The following is a 16,395-nucleotide window of genomic DNA, read 5'->3' on the forward strand; positions in this document are numbered from 1 at the left end:
TAACAAATCTACAATTATGCACTTAATCAAATCCTTGTTATGCACAAAAATGTGTTCCAACGTATTGATGCATGAATTTACGAAACCCACTTTGCGCAGACAAAGGTGTAGCTTAGGAAAATGATGCTGGAGAAAATAGCATTGTCTGAATGTCCAAAAGCATTGAAGGTGATGTAACAGTGTGAAGTTGTTAGTATAAATAGCAGATGTGTCTAGTAAAATACATATAAGTAATTAATACCTATCACTATAACCATAGGACTTTAGTGTTTGATCAGAGCACAAGAGATAATGTCTAGACAATATGTATACATTAATATTATCTAAAATTAAGTAGATCAGTTATTCTCTATTTTTGTTATAGAGTGAAGTAAAAGTGAGTGAGTACGCATAGAAGTAGTACATGTGTATACAAAGAGAGAAACGATATAGGTTACAATGCAATTTGAGGGCATGACACGGTAAAAAATATTAGGAACTAAGCATATTATACAGGGACAACAATGTCAATATATAATTAATAATATTATTTAGTAAGCAAATATAGATGGCAAGCAGTACATATAGTTAAGGCTAAGGACTAAATTCTAGAAAACCATCACGTACATGAAAAGTTAAGGATACATATGAGAGATATCTTCAAGAGCTCTCATATTTGATTCATATATACTTTAATATTTTCTTATACATAATGTTCTTTGTTATTGTTTTAGCTGTTCTATCTTCATTTTCAATAAAAATATTCATTCCACTTGGTGATGTGGCTCTTGAAATGGCCACATATAATTGTCCACGTGAGAAGATAGGCCCTTTTAGATTAGATATGTTAAGCATACCATAAATAAGGCTATAGTCTATTAAAGAAAATTAGGCAAATAATATGGCATTGAAACTTTAACATCTCATACAAAATAGCACAAAAAATTGTTGGACATGCATCTAACCAACTCCATTTTTGGTACAAATATAATTAAAGTGAAGACAAAACTCACTATATATTTAACATTTGTAATTTTTTGGACCGCAATTGATTTGATGCACCTAAATTTTTGTATCATCCCATAAGCTAACATAGGTATCTTCAGTGCTCTGTTACTACTGCAACAAATATCAAGAGTGATAGTGGTCCAAATGCAAGCTTGATGCTTAATGGTTCTCCCTAAGTTACGTCAGGTTTCCCTACAATTTTAAGGAAAGAGAGCATCATACCAAAGCTAGGATGCGCTACGTTGTGCCTGTCATCGTCGCTGTTACTGGTGATGAAATCCTCCTGGGAGCAACGAGCAAGGTAAGTGCCACTCAGAGATGACTCTAAAATAGTAGAATTCTTTTCTCGAATAAATCACTTGAACTATCAAGCTACACAATATAGATATAATTGGGCATGTTTGACACAACCATTAACCAAGCTGCTCTACTCAAATTGCAGTACAACTATTTCAATCCTCACCAATTCATTTGCTTTTCATAACCACAACCAACCCTGTTCTTACATATATGCTTTTCCTTAGAATATCTTCTGATATATAGTCAGCACAATGTATCACAATGAAATCAACAAATGAGGGATCAAATCACATAGATCGTAAGAACAGCTAATTAATCCTCACTGATTCATTTATTTTTGTGCTCGTAAAGAGGACTATCGGAAGGGAGAAAAAGAAAAATCACCTTCTTTGTGCGTGGGCCGGTAGATCACTGGTAGGTGCACAGAGATCGAGGCAGAGCAGTTCGACGGGGGTGACATGATGGAAGCGAACGCGGAGGTGGGGTCGGAGTGGAGGTGGGCGAGGTGCGGCTTGGCGGAGGCGAAGGCGCCGGGGGTGGTGGCGTCGAAGGGGGCAGCGGTGGTGTTGGGCCGCAGGAGGAGGAGGAGGAGGAGGGAGGAGAGGGGGAGGGCCCCGAGAACGGAGCGATGGCTCCAGCGGTGGGGAAGGCCTGTTTGGTAGGGCAGGCAGGGGAGAATGGGGAGGTGAATGCTGACACCTCGAGCTACAGTGCATCAATGTCCCCAGTGGTCTCCAGATCCTTCTTTGTGCACGCGTCGGTAGATCCCTAGCAGGTGCATGGAGATCGAGGAGGGGTAGGAAGGCGACGACGACGCAATGGAAGTAGATGCAGAGGTGGGGTCGGAGGCGATGTCAGAGTGGAGGTGGGCGAGTTGTGGCTTGGCGGAGGTGAAGGCATCGAGCATGGTGGTGTCGAAGGGGGTAGCGGTGGCGTTAAGGCAAGGATTGAAGCTTACGGTGGCGTTAAGGTGAGGATTGAAGCTTACGGTGGCGTTAAGGTGAGGATTGAAGCTTGCAGTGGCCAGATAGCAGCAACGCATGGGGTGAGCCGATGAGGGTACGGACAAAGAGATCAAAACTAGGGAGTAGGAGGGTTGCGCGGTCTGGTACACGGTGAAGGGCGAGTCGAACGTCGTGAGAGGAGTATGGAAAGACGAAACATGCAATGAGAGTTCGTCTACCCGTCGCTGACCGGTAGCTAAAGAAAATCAATATGTTGAGAGCTCGTCAATTCTTAGCACATAAATATATGTTATAGATTCGCTATTTGTAATCATCTACTCCATCCGTTTCGCAATATTTGTCCATGACCTCGGGAGTATTTGTCTCAAATTGTTTGTCCATTGCGGTAACTAATGATGTTTTATGGTCTATTTTTCTGTTATGCCTTTGAGTGTATATATACATTTATTCCAACGTTGATGAGTTACTTACTCTCATCCTTACCTTGATTAGAGATAATATGATTATCTCACTGTATTTTTTTATTTGATTTTAGTATTTTTTAGTTTGTACATAATGATGAATAAATATTGCAAAACGGAGTTAGTAATAGCTTACATCGAATATTTCCCCGACTTGTATGCAGGGTTCAAAAAACCGTCGGTAACCGCTCAAAAATCGCGGTTACCGACCTTCCCGGTCCGGTCCGATTTCAAAAACCGCTCGGTAACCGAAATTTGAATTCAAAAAATTCGAAAAAATAAAAAAATTTAAAAAAAATCAAAAAAAATCTTAAAAAAAACTAGACACAATTCTAAGAACTTCTGTGAAATTTTGTTTCAAAAATAATGTCGTTTGCATCATATTCTATAGGGAGAAAGTTTAAAAAAAATGAAAAAAATTGAAGCGTGCGGCTCAATTATTAACTCACGTTAAGGAAAAGTGTAACATGCAAACACATATTTTTCTTGTATAAAAAGTATTTTAAGAGAACCTTTAAAATTGATTTCACTTTATTTAGAGTTTTATTAAATTCTCTATGATTTTTACAAAGTTCACAAGCATAAAGTGAATATGTTAAGAAAAATCACTGTAATTAATTTTTTCATGTCTACTATTATTTTTTCTACGTAAATCATAATATAAATAAGCTAATGAAAGTGGTTTCACTAATTTTTAAGGTGTGATGGGTCAGTTATGAATTAATCTAGTCACAACACATTTACACAATCATGCATGTTACAATAACTAATTCATGAGTTCATATATTTTTAAAAGATATAGGATCATGTAAGAAGACTAACAAAATTAGTTTCATGATTTTTGGATTAGCAAAGAGTAAACTATGCATTTACCTTAGTTTAACAAATAAAATTTCTCACAGAAAATTTTGAACTTTTTTATGAGTATAAATACTTTTATCATGTAGATCATGTTACAAGGAATCCAACAAAATTTGTTTCACTTGATTTGAAGCTCGGATGAATTAGTTATTGATTTTACAAGATTGAACCCTTTTTTAGATTTTTTGTTGAACTGCGCTGAAATTCGATAAAACCGCTCGATAAATCGAGAAAACCGAGCGGTTACCGAGCCAAACCGCTCGGTAACCGACCGAATCGAAAATGCGAGAAAATCGCTCGGTAACCGACCCAAACCGCTCGGTTACCGAGAGAGCAAAAACATGATTTTTTCGCAAAAATTTAAAATTTGCCGAATGAATTTTCTCCGAATTTTTTTGAATTTTTGACCGGTAATCGCGGTTACCGCGGTTTTTCGGTTACCGCCGCGAACCTTGCTTGTATGGCGTGAGTTAATGCGCCACGGCACAACGCCCGCTGGCGGCTTTGCTCGACGGACGACGGCGCCGTGCCTCAAAACTAAGTGGGCGAGGCAGTTGGACTTGGAATTTCCGCCGGCCTGCCACCGTCCCCCTCGTCTTAATTTCAGCTCATCAAACCCCAGCGCCCCAGCCCAACCGCCCCGGCAGCCCCTCGTCAGGCCTCCGCGCACGGCGACATGCTCCCGGTGCACCATGGACCCACTCTGGTCTACTCCGAACGACAAAATCGTCAGTGCTACGCTTTGCAAATATTCACATGTTGCGTGACCCTACCGAACACGTAAACGGCTCAATTCGCCGTGTCTAAAGAGTGTGGCCCGAGGTGCATTGTTGCACTTTGTTTCGACGTTTCACTGCCGCGATATGGATCTGTGATCCGCCTCATAGAAAGATTGCTCCTTTGGCTGATCCTTTGACCGGCATTTTTCAGCATATTCCATGGCTTACTAGTCGTTTGTTATGCACAAAACAAACAAAGTGCAGCAGCCTCTCTCAAAGAAAACTGGTAAGCTGGTGCATTTTGGGTGTCTTTAACCCTAGTGCATATCTTATATTGAATAAACAACGGATTCATATGGTACAAGGCACATAACAGTGATGCAAAAGCATCAAGATGAATTAAAATTTTAGTATTAATCATCCTATTTTGATCATATTTCTACTATTTAGATTACAATTTTCTACTATATTACATTATCATTGTTTTGGTTCTAACTTGGCCACTTAAGACACAATCAACCAGAAAATAAGGCTTCTATCGAAGATACAAACATGCAAGAGGTACACCAGCCAAATGATTTAAAAAAACACACACACACACACAACGATCTCCTGGTTTCATGTTTCTCCCTGCCTGAAGTGACCGAAGTGCGTAGAAATCAACCAAGTCCGCATCCACTATTCATCCGATTTTGTATTTGTATTCGTACGCGTAAGTTTCCAGTTTTAAAAATAATATCGAGACGAATTCGACCATATTTTTTTCGTCTTCCGCTCGGCTCCGACGCGCAGCTGGTGCACCGGCTTCACCCACCGCCGGCGAAAAGCACCCTTATTAAGTCCCAGCTCGGCACCGCGCCGCATAGAACGCTGGACACATCTCGAGCTCTGCTCCTCCAGGCTCCAGGCTCCAGCTCCCAAACCAAACCAAACCCGACCGGACCATGGCCGGCACGTGCGCGCACGTCGAGTTCCTCAAGGCGCAGCCGGCGTGGGCGCTGGCGCTGGCTGCCGTGGGCCTCCTCGTGGCCGCCCGCGCCGCCGTCCGCCTCGCGCTGTGGGTCTACGCCGCGTTCCTCCGCCCGGGCAAGCCCCTGCGCCGCCGCTACGGCGCCTGGGCCGTCGTCACCGGCGCCACCGACGGCATCGGCCGCGCCATCGCGTTCCGCCTCGCCGCGGCCGGGCTCGGGCTCGTCCTCGTCGGCCGCAACCCGGACAAGCTGGCCGCCGTGGCCGCGGATATCAAGGCCAAGCACCCCAGGGTCCCCGAGGTGCGGACCTTCGTGCTCGACTTCGCCTGCGATGGGCTGGCCGCCGGGGTGGAGGCGCTGAAGGAGGCCATCCGGGGCCTCGACGTGGGGGTCCTCGTCAACAACGCCGGGGTGTCGTACCCGTACGCGCGCTACTTCCACGAGGTGGACGAGGAGCTCATGCGCAGCCTGATCCGGGTCAACGTCGAGGGCGTCACGCGGGTCACGCATGCCGTGCTGCCCGGCATGGTCGAGAGGAAGCGTGGCGCCATCGTCAACATCGGCTCCGGCGCCTCCTCCGTCGTGCCCTCTGATCCGCTCTACTCCGTCTACGCCGCCACCAAAGCGTGAGTTCCCCGCGTCCTTGTTCTCGAATTACTGCTTTGCTTCGTCTCCTTTATGTTTACTGCTGCAGTTCTACATGTTCTCGCTTAAATTGACTCTGATTTTAGGATAGATGGCGGTAGTGGAAGTAACCTTGAGAGTTGAGAACAAAGGGCACGCCTTTGTTAGTACTAGATTTAGCTTCTCAAGATGTTTGTTAGGATCTGGAACTATTTAAGAAAAACTGGATAGGGAATCAGAGCAAGCACTTTCGGTGTGACTAAGGTTAGTCATATCAGATTCCGATGCAAGCAGAGTAGGCGTTAGATGTATATTGTAAGGATAGAATTAGTTGGAGACTGAATTTTTCTCAGTTTAGGATACTTGGAATGTTCAGTTTGTTCAGATCTGATGTATGATCAGTCTGTTTAGGTGGCGTCTAGTTCGTGGGTTATGACTCATGGGGATGGGAAATGAGGAGGGGAGGTTGTCTTTTCCGTGTTTGGTTGAACCGAATAGGAAATGTAGGGGGTTTGGGAATGGGATAAGATGACCTCATTTCCCACTGGTCCAAACCCACTGAAGGGGGTGGGTTTCGACCGGGAAATGAGCTCTTTGCCGACTTGCGTCAGGCACTCGCTGCCCTCGGCTAACACTCTCTGCCATGGCCGCACCTGCACTCGTCTCCTGTGGCAGCTGCCCACGCCTCCCGCGACATCCACTGCTCGCAGCAGCTCCTTGCCCAAACTATCCTTTCGCAGCGGCATGCTCAAGCTTTCTAGATCAGCGGCCTGCATCCAATCTTCGATCTGGAGCCCTGGATGGTCGAGATTGCTACTCCATTTTGGATTTTGGTAGCCTTCCGTCATGCCTCAATTGTGCTCGCTGCCGGCCCCATGCTGCCCACGCTCCATATCCACCGCTCCAGTCCTACGTAGGGGCACCACAAAGCCGCCTTGGCCCGCTAATACATGATTGATATGGATTTTGGAGCTACTGTGTCATACCCGATTTTCAAGAGAATAAACCAGATGCAATCTACATGTATACCAGGATCAAGTTTCCATACATGCAGTGACTTCATAAGTGATAACATAACAATATCATTACATAACGATAAGATTCATTACAAAATGACTCGTAGGTCTTAAAGAAAACACTACGATAACTTCCAACGATAGCGGGTTTTCCATCCAACCACAGACGTTCTTCAGGGGAGCGCCAGCCTACGACATGGTCTTCAGGTCAAAATCTTCTTTCTCCTAGAACTCAGCTCTATCGGCTGGGATGTCCTCGAAATTCTCACTTTCTGAGCAGCATCAAGAGGTTAGGAAAAGGCAAACGTGAGTACATGGAGTACTCAGCAAGTGTGGGAAAACATGACATGAAGGATTAATGCAAGAAAGGCTTGACTCAGGTTTACTGCATCTATGTCATTCTAATCTAGGACTCCAAAATACATAGCAATCCTATTTACTATGTGTGATGACATTAACATTAAATGAACAGCTCATCGGATTCTATCCCACTACCAAACTCACCAGATATTCCATACCCAGTTATCAACTCATCGGGGTTCCACCACCCGACTACCCAAAACCAACCATCCAAGATCCCCACTAATCATGAAGAAGTCCAAGCCTGCTCTTGATCGTGAGCACGGCTGATCCATCAGTTTTATACTCTACAGAGTTTGCACACTTTACCCATGAGTCGTGATTCCCGTTTTGCTTCACACTTCCGGGGTGTAGAGCCGGGGTCTCACTACCAGGCCTTTACAATGCGCATCTAAATCCATATGCACCTACTAAGGTTTCACCGCTAACAGAGATTCCATCCACCGCAGAGGCCCCCTCTTGTGCCACTCAACATCTCATCGGTGTGTACAGAATAAGGAGGGTATCTAGTTAATTGGGCAGGCTGTATCCATATAAGCCTCGTGGTTGCGCTGTTATGCCGAGTTACAGGCTTCACAAACCGGTCCTTAGGATCTACAACAGGTACTTGCACATCACCCAATGCGCACACAACAACCATACCAACCAAACCAACATGCATAGATCCCTGTGATCACAGTTGCTACAAAGATTATCCAAACTGGTTCATGTTGCATAGATCATTATTCAGATTAACATTTAACCCACCCGACTTGACAGCACGACTAAGCATTTCTACCCTTGACACATAGACTACAACACAAGCGACAAGGATAATCACGAAAAAATACTAGTAAACTCTAAACATGGGATTCATATTGACAAGCATGCATTTAGAAAAATAAAAGATACACTTTCCTACAGTGAGATCAATGTGATCAAAGACACTTGCTTTCAACCGCGGGTTGCTCAAACTCCTCGAAAGTCTAGTCCTACAGGTTCACGAATTGCTCGTCTCCTATTGCAATCACGTACACTGGAAATAAACACAAACATCTAAGAACAATACACTAAACAGTAGCAAGGCACTATAAAAAGGTTACTAACGGATAGTACTTGCTGCTACGATCGCGGGAGCGCAAGAATCGTCTAAAACGGAGCTCGTATGAAAAAGTTACGAGGGTTTTAAGCTACAAGGCTTTTCTGAAAAAGAACAGGGGCTAATTGGAAAAACAGAAAGCTCTAGGGACTTATTTGTAAAAATTCAGGGGTCTATTTGTAAATAAATAAAAGGTTAGGGGCTAAAAGGGAAACAATAGGGGCTGGTAGGGGCTTACTTGTGAAAACAGTAAAGTCTAAGGGCCTCAATGCAAGATTACCCAATTTCAGAGAATAAAAGGATTTATTTTTGTATTGAAAAACCTATTTATGATGTCAGCATGGCGTTAGCACGCCGACGTGGCTGCTGAATCGGTTCGGTTGGCTGACGTCGCCATGCCACGTAGGACAAAAGCGTCTGCGTGGCCTGCTGACGTGGCATGGCTGGCTGATTGGGATTATGAGCACACATGGTGCGATCTAACTGGTCCGCGAAGGGGTAAGGCTAGATCTAATCGTGGTCGTTGGTTGGAGATCCGACGGCTCAAGGTGATTGGGGGAAGTCGGCGGCCGGCGGCGACAAGAAGACGGCGGCGCTGCCTCGAACATGGCCGGAACATCACCGGCGACACGTGAACAGGGGCTACGGGCTACCAAACTCGACGATAAACGGCGCAATCGAAAGAGATGACGACGGGGAGTCTCACCGAGGGCTTTACGGCGGCCGGAGAGCTCGGGGATGGCGGGCGGCGGTGAACGGCGGCATGAGTCGACGGCGAGCTTCGGGGACGGGGTTTCGGTGCGGGAGACGTAAAATTGAGGGTCGGGGAAGCCTCCTCGGGGTCCTGCGGTGCCGAAGAACCGGTTAGCTGACCTCGGGGTGCAACAGGGAAGGATATCGATGGCGAGGCGGCGGCGAAGCTTACCGGAGCTCGACGAGATGGGTCGTGCGGCGGCGGAACGGCGTCGAGGAGCGGCAGAAGCTCGGCGGAGCTCAGCGACGGCAATGGCGGCTCTGCAAGGGTGTGGAGCGGGCGGGATTGTGGACGAACGGGAGAGCAGCAAAGCTGGGCGACAGTTATAGGCGCGTGCGCGGCGGTTGCGGGATTCGCGGCCGTGGGTGGCGACGTGGGTGCCGGCGGTTTCGGACGCGTGGTTGCGGCGCTGCGCGAGCACGGGAGTAAGCACAGCGCGGAAGAAGCGGGAGGAAAACGCTGACAGACGGGCTTTGGCTGTCAGAGAGAGAGAGGGAGGAGGGGTGGGCTAGGCCGGCGAAAAGGAAGATGGGCTGGGCCGGCGAAAACAGGCGTCACATACTGCCTGTTATTGCTACTCGATTTTGGGTGATAGAGAAGTATTGAAGCAAGTTGCATGACGGTAGTGTTTTGTCGTCTTCTGTTGTAAAGGGCATGTCCCAAACCACGTACCCAAACATGGCAAGGGGATTAAAACTTCATAACCCTAACCCAAACCTACCCTGTCATATCCCATCCAATTTCTTTAACCCAAACCCACCAGCAATCCAAACGGCACTTTAGGGAAAATAAAAGGATATGTAACCTCAAGCAGTGTTCTAGTTAGTTACAAGCAATGTATTCCACTTTTGTATTTAGGTCTACTTATTTTTGTAGGCATGCAAAGTGAAAACTTTTGTGATGTTTCCTGTTGGAGTTGGTCTAATGAGTCCCTTCTGCTTCCAATTATCAGAGCCTATGGAATACTTGGGATATATTCTCCTGTCATGTAGTTCATCTTGAATGAAGACCCAAAAACACTGAAGTACAGTCTCCTAACATATTGGCACACTACACTTGCAAATGAGCAATTGGTCCTTTTCTCTCTTCTGTTTTATGTGTGTATCTCAGTGCTATGCAGTAGTACATACTTAGATGGAATAGACGCACATAATCAATGTTTTCTCTAATGTAATCTTCAGCAGGAAAACAAATAACCCTAAGTAGACAAGCATGCACACTCCCTTCAACTTACTAAGTTCATGCTAAATGTAATTTTATCTTTACTTCTCAGGTACGTTGATCAATTCTCAAGATGCCTTTATGTTGAGTACAAGAACAAGGGTATTGATGTGCAGTGCCAGGTAACAACTTATCTCTCTTTGCAACATATGTACCATAGTTTCTACATATATCTCTGCGAACAACTAAAAAAATTATTATGAAACAATCCACCTGTTCTTTTCAGCTTCCTATGTATCCTATGGCAGGAATCACCTGTCACAATGTTATAGTGCTCATGAACTAATGCGGTCTTGAAATTTGCAGTTCTAAAACTAGTTCGTCACTAAAATCATGATTTCGCTTGTTCTACTGAAATTACTTAAGCTCTCAACTGAGCTGTACCTATCTTTTGTCTCTGCATTTGTACTTTTACAAATGGTACATATTTTTGCTATTAGGAATATGCTTTGGCTTCTGTATGAACTTTTACACTCTAACTTGACTTCTCCGATCTATTCAGGTGCCCTTGTACGTGGCGACAAAGATGGCATCCATCAGGAAATCTTCCTTCATGGTCCCATCTGCTGACACCTATGCCCGCGCTGCTGTTCGCCACATTGGATATGAGCCTAGGTGCACACCGTATTGGCCGCACTCTGTTATGTGGTTCTTGATCTCCATGCTTCCGGAGTCCCTGGTAGACAGCGTACGCCTCAACATGTGCATCAAGATCCGCAAGAAGGGGCAAGCTAAGGATGCCAAGAAGAAAGCGCAGTGATGTTTCAGATACTTGTCGAATGCACATTGAGATTTGCAACGCTTCTAGTGGAAGACAAGTGTTTCTAGCTTTGCTGTAGTCACTTTATTTAGCTACTAAGTTGAGAATGTTGTTGTTCCCTCCACGGTTATGAAACTCAAACCTGTAATCTTTCCTTTCAGATTGTAACACCAGATGCACTTAATGTGGAAATGGAATTGACTCGAAGTTGTGTAGCTTTTTTTTTTAAGAATTTTGTCCGCGTCCCTGTTACTGCATTCGAATGCTGTATCTTTGCACTTCGAAAATCCGAGATGGCTTTCTTTTTGGCTTTCTTCAGATGTTTTAAGGTAGGTATGTATATTACCAATACTCAACTTTTTATCTTGGTGAGATGGCTAGCATGCATGTACTGGTTCATCCATGAAGGCATGAACCAAGATGCAGATCTAAGTAGAAGTAGCAATGGCACAAATGGGGTTTCACTTCCTAAGAAACAGAGCCTTGCACTGCATGTCGAGGTACAGTTCTCAAAACAAACAACACATCAGATTACGAGAATGGTTAAGATTAGGCTCTTTGTACAAAGTTAGCAAAAATAGCCCAGAAAAAAGGCAATGGAGAAATTCTCTTTACACCAACTTTTCCAGGTGATTACTGCCTTTCCAAAATAGTAATATGCAGTTTAAGCACCATTTGTCAGCTGGACCTCTTGATCATCGCCCCGAATGCTTCTTGTTTTCCCTAGTGATCTCTGGCTAAGCATTCGGACGACACCACTTCTCATCTTTCGGACTTAAGCACCATAGTACTCGCAAGCTCTTCCAAAAGCATCCTCGCAAGGGCGTCAAAACGGCGCTTGGTTGTAGGGTACCTGGATATTTACTTTGTGATTCCTTGCAACCTTGCGTAGAATCAAAACAATTAGAAAGAACTAATCTTCCTTTACTAACTGAAAACGACTGATGAACGGAGGCACCTCCGAGCAAATGCATCTATTTCTGCTTGTTTCTGCTCATTCAAAGATGGCAAATGGGGAAGATTCTCCTTGAGGCGCTTTGGATCACTGATCAATAGTACACGCTTTCCAAGGTACGCTTCCTCTTCTTCTGTAAGTTCTCAGCTTTGATTTGCTCTTTGGTGACCATCAGAGGGTCCAAAAACCAATCGAAGATTTTACTTTTAGGCCTATTTTCAGATGTTATCTCAGAGCCACCACCTGCATATTTAACAAACAAGTATGGCAAGTCAAGCAAAGTCAAGGAACACATCCTTTCTTTTGAGATGCAGAAAACCTCTTTTAGTGGTGAAGGAAAGCATTTCTACTCACTCAAAATTAGACCATCAGAATTAGCTTTTGCAGATCGGAGGAGTGCCTTAAAGATTACATATGCCGGCAAACCGACATTTAGTACCCCGCTGCTGACTTTGCCTGACTTTGTTCCTTCTATATCTTTTGGGGTTATGACTCCGTCAGCAACCAGATCCTTCACAATGCTTACACTCTGCGAATAGGTGATCTAGCAACTAAAAAACATTCTAAGTCAGTTATACTACACAAATTTTGCTAATGGGATAGGTTTGAAGCTCAAAAATCAAATTTTGGTTGGGGCGGGGGCTCTTTGTCCAACACTTTGGCTCAGTCGAAAGTATGTGGTACTTGACAAAGTGTAAGTTAATTCCTATATGCAGAAGATCTTCAGGGCACACATTGGATCCATTTTTTGTCGTTGCTGCAAAAAGAGTACTGCCGCACAATGCACACGGCTTGCTACTTTTTGGAGACCACCACAATGGATGTTTTGGCTTAGAGGTTTAGCAATAGACTTTTGTGTGTGATGCTGCTTTATATTTGCTTTTCATGGCGAACTATGGCTTTGTGTTAGATTTGTATTGTCCATGATATGGTTCGAGCTTTGTAATAAGTATTGGCTTTGTATATTTTCGGATGTAGAGACTGGGATATGCATTATTACATTATCATGTTGTTTAGCTAATTTTGCCTTCTCGAAAAGGGAACTCTTGTGGTAAACTTTCTAAACATTTATGGACAAATATTCAGAAAAAGAAAAACCATTGTTCTTAGTGGCAGGCCATAATGGGCCCAAACTAGTCCAAGCCCAACACGTTCATATCCAAGGCTTGGTGACTGCATCGAGTCCCAAGGTCTAAGCCTAACGGTGAGTAGAGATCTAGATAGAGTGGGTGGGGGTAGGTTTTTTCTCCACTCGTCCTTATCTGTATGTTCCTCGTCTCGTCCTATCCCGCCCGATCCGAGATCGGACGAAATTTTTTCTTGCCACGCCCTGCCCCATGGAGCCTCAATTTTGACCCGACCCGCCCCGCACCATGAGGCAGAACTTGACCCACACCCGCTCCGCCCCGATTGGTGCCCTGTCCCGTCTTGCCCCGTCCTGACCGGTGTCCCGCCCTATCTTGCCCCAATCGGGGCAGGGCAGATGGAGATCCAGCGAGTCGGGTGGGTACTTAGACCTCTAATAGTGAGTTTGAGGTTACGGGCAGATGATGGTGGACGGCCACCGCCGGAGCACACCGACGCCCCGCCACTTTCGTGGTCCACGATCGTCGCATACACACGTACGTGTGCCCCACTGCACACATCGACGAGACAACACCGGTGAAGGGATCACGCATGCGGCACGCGGTTCTAGTTCCGTGCCGAGGCACGTGTTCGGCAGCATACAAAAGTCAGTCAAGGGCTCAAGGCCCAACCATGCACTGTGTGCTCACGTCTTGGGTCTTCTCCATGTTGGAATTGATATCAGCTCATGCTAACATTCTCTAACAGAACGAACCAAGAGATAAGGGGGAGTCGTCCCCACCTCAGCACCCTAATCGGGGGCACAACCAACGTTGGTTGCGGTCCCATTCCATGCAATGCAATAATAAAAGGGGAACGCCAGGGCTCGTGGGTGGCATTGATCTCACATAGCTAATGCACACCCCCACATACCAAAACCCTAGACCGATCTAAAGGGTGCGCTGCAGTGGAGCGAAGGCCACCGCCGGACTGCTCCGAAGATCTCCACCAAGCTCTCACTCACCCACAGCCACATCTATATCACCTGTATCACGCCGACGACAACAACACTGATGGTCTGCACAACATCGACCATCATCATCACGCAGGCTTCGCCTACATCACGCTTCTCAACCTCGTCTGATGGCATCACCGAACGCAGGTACACAACTGTTACGAGGTGCTTGATCTCAGAGCTAGGGCATCATGTTAATTAGCTAAGGATTAGACATAATATTTGGTATCAGAACCTAACTTGCCTCTAATCAAGCCCATTAGACCTTAATTATGTTAGACTATGTTTGGTTGATGTCGTTTTATGATTAGACGGGCCTAGTTAGTTTTGGTTTACACCAATTAGCTATCAATTATGAATCTTTAAGATGAATTAGACTCGAATCAATGCTCATATTCATGTTTTAGGTTGTTTATATCTTGGATTAATGTTAATTAAGCATGTTTAAGTGATAATTAGCCCCAATTAGTGTTAGATTAGATAACATGTTCATGAATTAGGGGTTTTGAGCTTGGCTAGATGTAATTTATGCATATATATGTGTTCTTGTGTGCTATTCGGATCAGTTTGAGGGCTTAGGGCATGTATAAGTCTCGGGTGGCACATAGAAGGAGGGGATTTTGGGGAATCTGAAAGAACCCTAATGAAAAACCTAAAGAAATTCTCCAATTCCCTAAATCCATGCTCTTTTCCCCATTTTCGAAGACCTAAACCTGCAAATCCCCACTTTGGAACCCAGAACAAGCAAGAAAGGGCGGAGAACTTATGGTTTTTGGCGCTCTTCGTCGTTGTCACGCTCGTCGGAGCCTTGAGCTCTTCTTCTCTGGCGGGATCTCCCCTCCTATCCCTTGGCTACGCGCGCGAATCATCCGGACTTCCTGGCCTCATTGTCGTCTTCTCGTGCCGGAGTATGTCTCTCTTTCGCCGCGTGCGCATGTTGCCTTCGTGACACCTCCACAAATCGGCTCGACGGAGCTGCGCACGACCGTTGTCACACACGCGCACCGGCGAGTCGATCGATGACAACATCTTCTTGCCTTCCTCCTCTTCTCTCTCTTGCCAGATCTAGCTCCAACGACCTCTCATCTCTCATGGTGGTCGCCTCTCTCTCTCTCTCTCTCTCTCTCTCTCTCACCGTGGCTGCGTTTTTCGGTGGGGAGAGGAGGAATGAGGTTAGGGTTAGGGCAACCGGCGCCACTCCATTGTTTTGATCCAGCGAAAACAACGGACGACCGTCGATCGCGATGAGCGGCCGAGATCGCAAGGGCTCAGGTGGCCTGGCCGGCAACACGCTACTGGGCCAGATGCCCGCGCGTGTGTCGTGTGGGCCGAGCGGCCAAATAGGCTGGTTGGGCCGTTTTCCTATTAATGCTTTGGGATTTTTGTTTTAATGATTTATCCAGTGAGTATTAATGTTTCTTAATTTATGCACTAGATATATATTGATGTTTACAACCCAAAATAATGATGTTTTATGCACTAAAATTATGAATTAATTCTCTGGTTGAATTGGAACCAACGGGAAGATTTTTCTGGAGAATTTTACAGTTAATTTATGTAGGTTCATAATTACTTTTTGACCAAAGTTGACTGTAATTATACGCCACTTTATGTGTTAATTCAAATTCTTTTCCGTCTTTTACCCAACGGTGATACGGATTAGAGTTTTTTGGCATGATTTTAATCAAACCAACGTAGGGTTATTTTTGTGCAAGTTATTTCTTTATGATAAATTTTCTAATCTGGCCTAATTTTTCTCTCTAACTCTTAACGCTTCCTCTGTTGCCGCCACAATTAACGACATAGAGCAACTTATAGAGAATAACTTTCCCGTTTGGAAAGCTAAGATGATTGTTGTCCTTGGAGTTTTGGACCTTGACTATACACTCAGGGTTGATACTCACATTACTCCCGCCATTGGCATAGATAATTATGATGAGCTAAAAAAAACTTATGATGCACTTTCCAGAGAAGTGGGAGCAGTTTAACCGCATGTCACTAATGATTATGTGGAACTCAATCTCAGAAGCTATAAGGGGAGTAATCCCAACCTCAGAAAATGCTTAGGCGTACTTGACATCCGTAAAGGAGCAATTCAAAGGCACCTCCAAGGTTTATGCCAGTATATTAAGGGTCTGTTTGGCAGAACTCCTAGAGCAGCTTCCCAGGTGGAATCAGGGGGAGCTATGACAAACAACAGCTTTTAGCTTTTAGCTCTGTGAGTGGAATTCGTGGGAGTGATTATCTGAAATGAATTAGAAGCTGGGAGCTGAAAAAAGCAAC

General features: G+C 45.1%; 1 protein-coding gene across 1 annotated transcript; it reads left to right on the forward strand.

The window, feature by feature from the left end:
• Nucleotides 1-5,083: 5,083 nt before the first annotated feature.
• Nucleotides 5,084-11,302, forward strand: LOC133921835 (very-long-chain 3-oxoacyl-CoA reductase 1-like). The gene is made up of 3 exons (XM_062366881.1): nt 5,084-5,890; nt 10,370-10,439; nt 10,820-11,302. The coding sequence occupies exons 1-3, from the start codon at nt 5,238-5,240 to the stop codon at nt 11,075-11,077; spliced, it is 981 nt and encodes a 326-aa protein (XP_062222865.1). The 5' UTR covers nt 5,084-5,237; the 3' UTR covers nt 11,078-11,302.
• Nucleotides 11,303-16,395: the final 5,093 nt, after the last annotated feature.

The sequence above is a fragment of the Phragmites australis genome, chromosome 6 (assembly GCF_958298935.1).
Source record: "Phragmites australis chromosome 6, lpPhrAust1.1, whole genome shotgun sequence".
NCBI classification, from domain to species: domain Eukaryota; kingdom Viridiplantae; phylum Streptophyta; class Magnoliopsida; order Poales; family Poaceae; genus Phragmites; species Phragmites australis.

What these genes read in the sequence shown, in the direction of transcription:
- LOC133921835 (XM_062366881.1), top strand. Translation starts at nt 5,238, where the DNA reads ATGGCCGGCACGTGCGCGCACGTCGAGTTCCTCAAGGCGCAGCCGGCG. An exon ending in GTCTACGCCGCCACCAAAGC is followed by an intron (nt 5,891 to 10,369) that starts GTGAGTTCCCCG and finishes TTTACTTCTCAG; the next exon opens with GTACGTTGATCAATTCTCAA. An exon ending in GTATTGATGTGCAGTGCCAG is followed by an intron (nt 10,440 to 10,819) that starts GTAACAACTTAT and finishes CGATCTATTCAG; the next exon opens with GTGCCCTTGTACGTGGCGAC.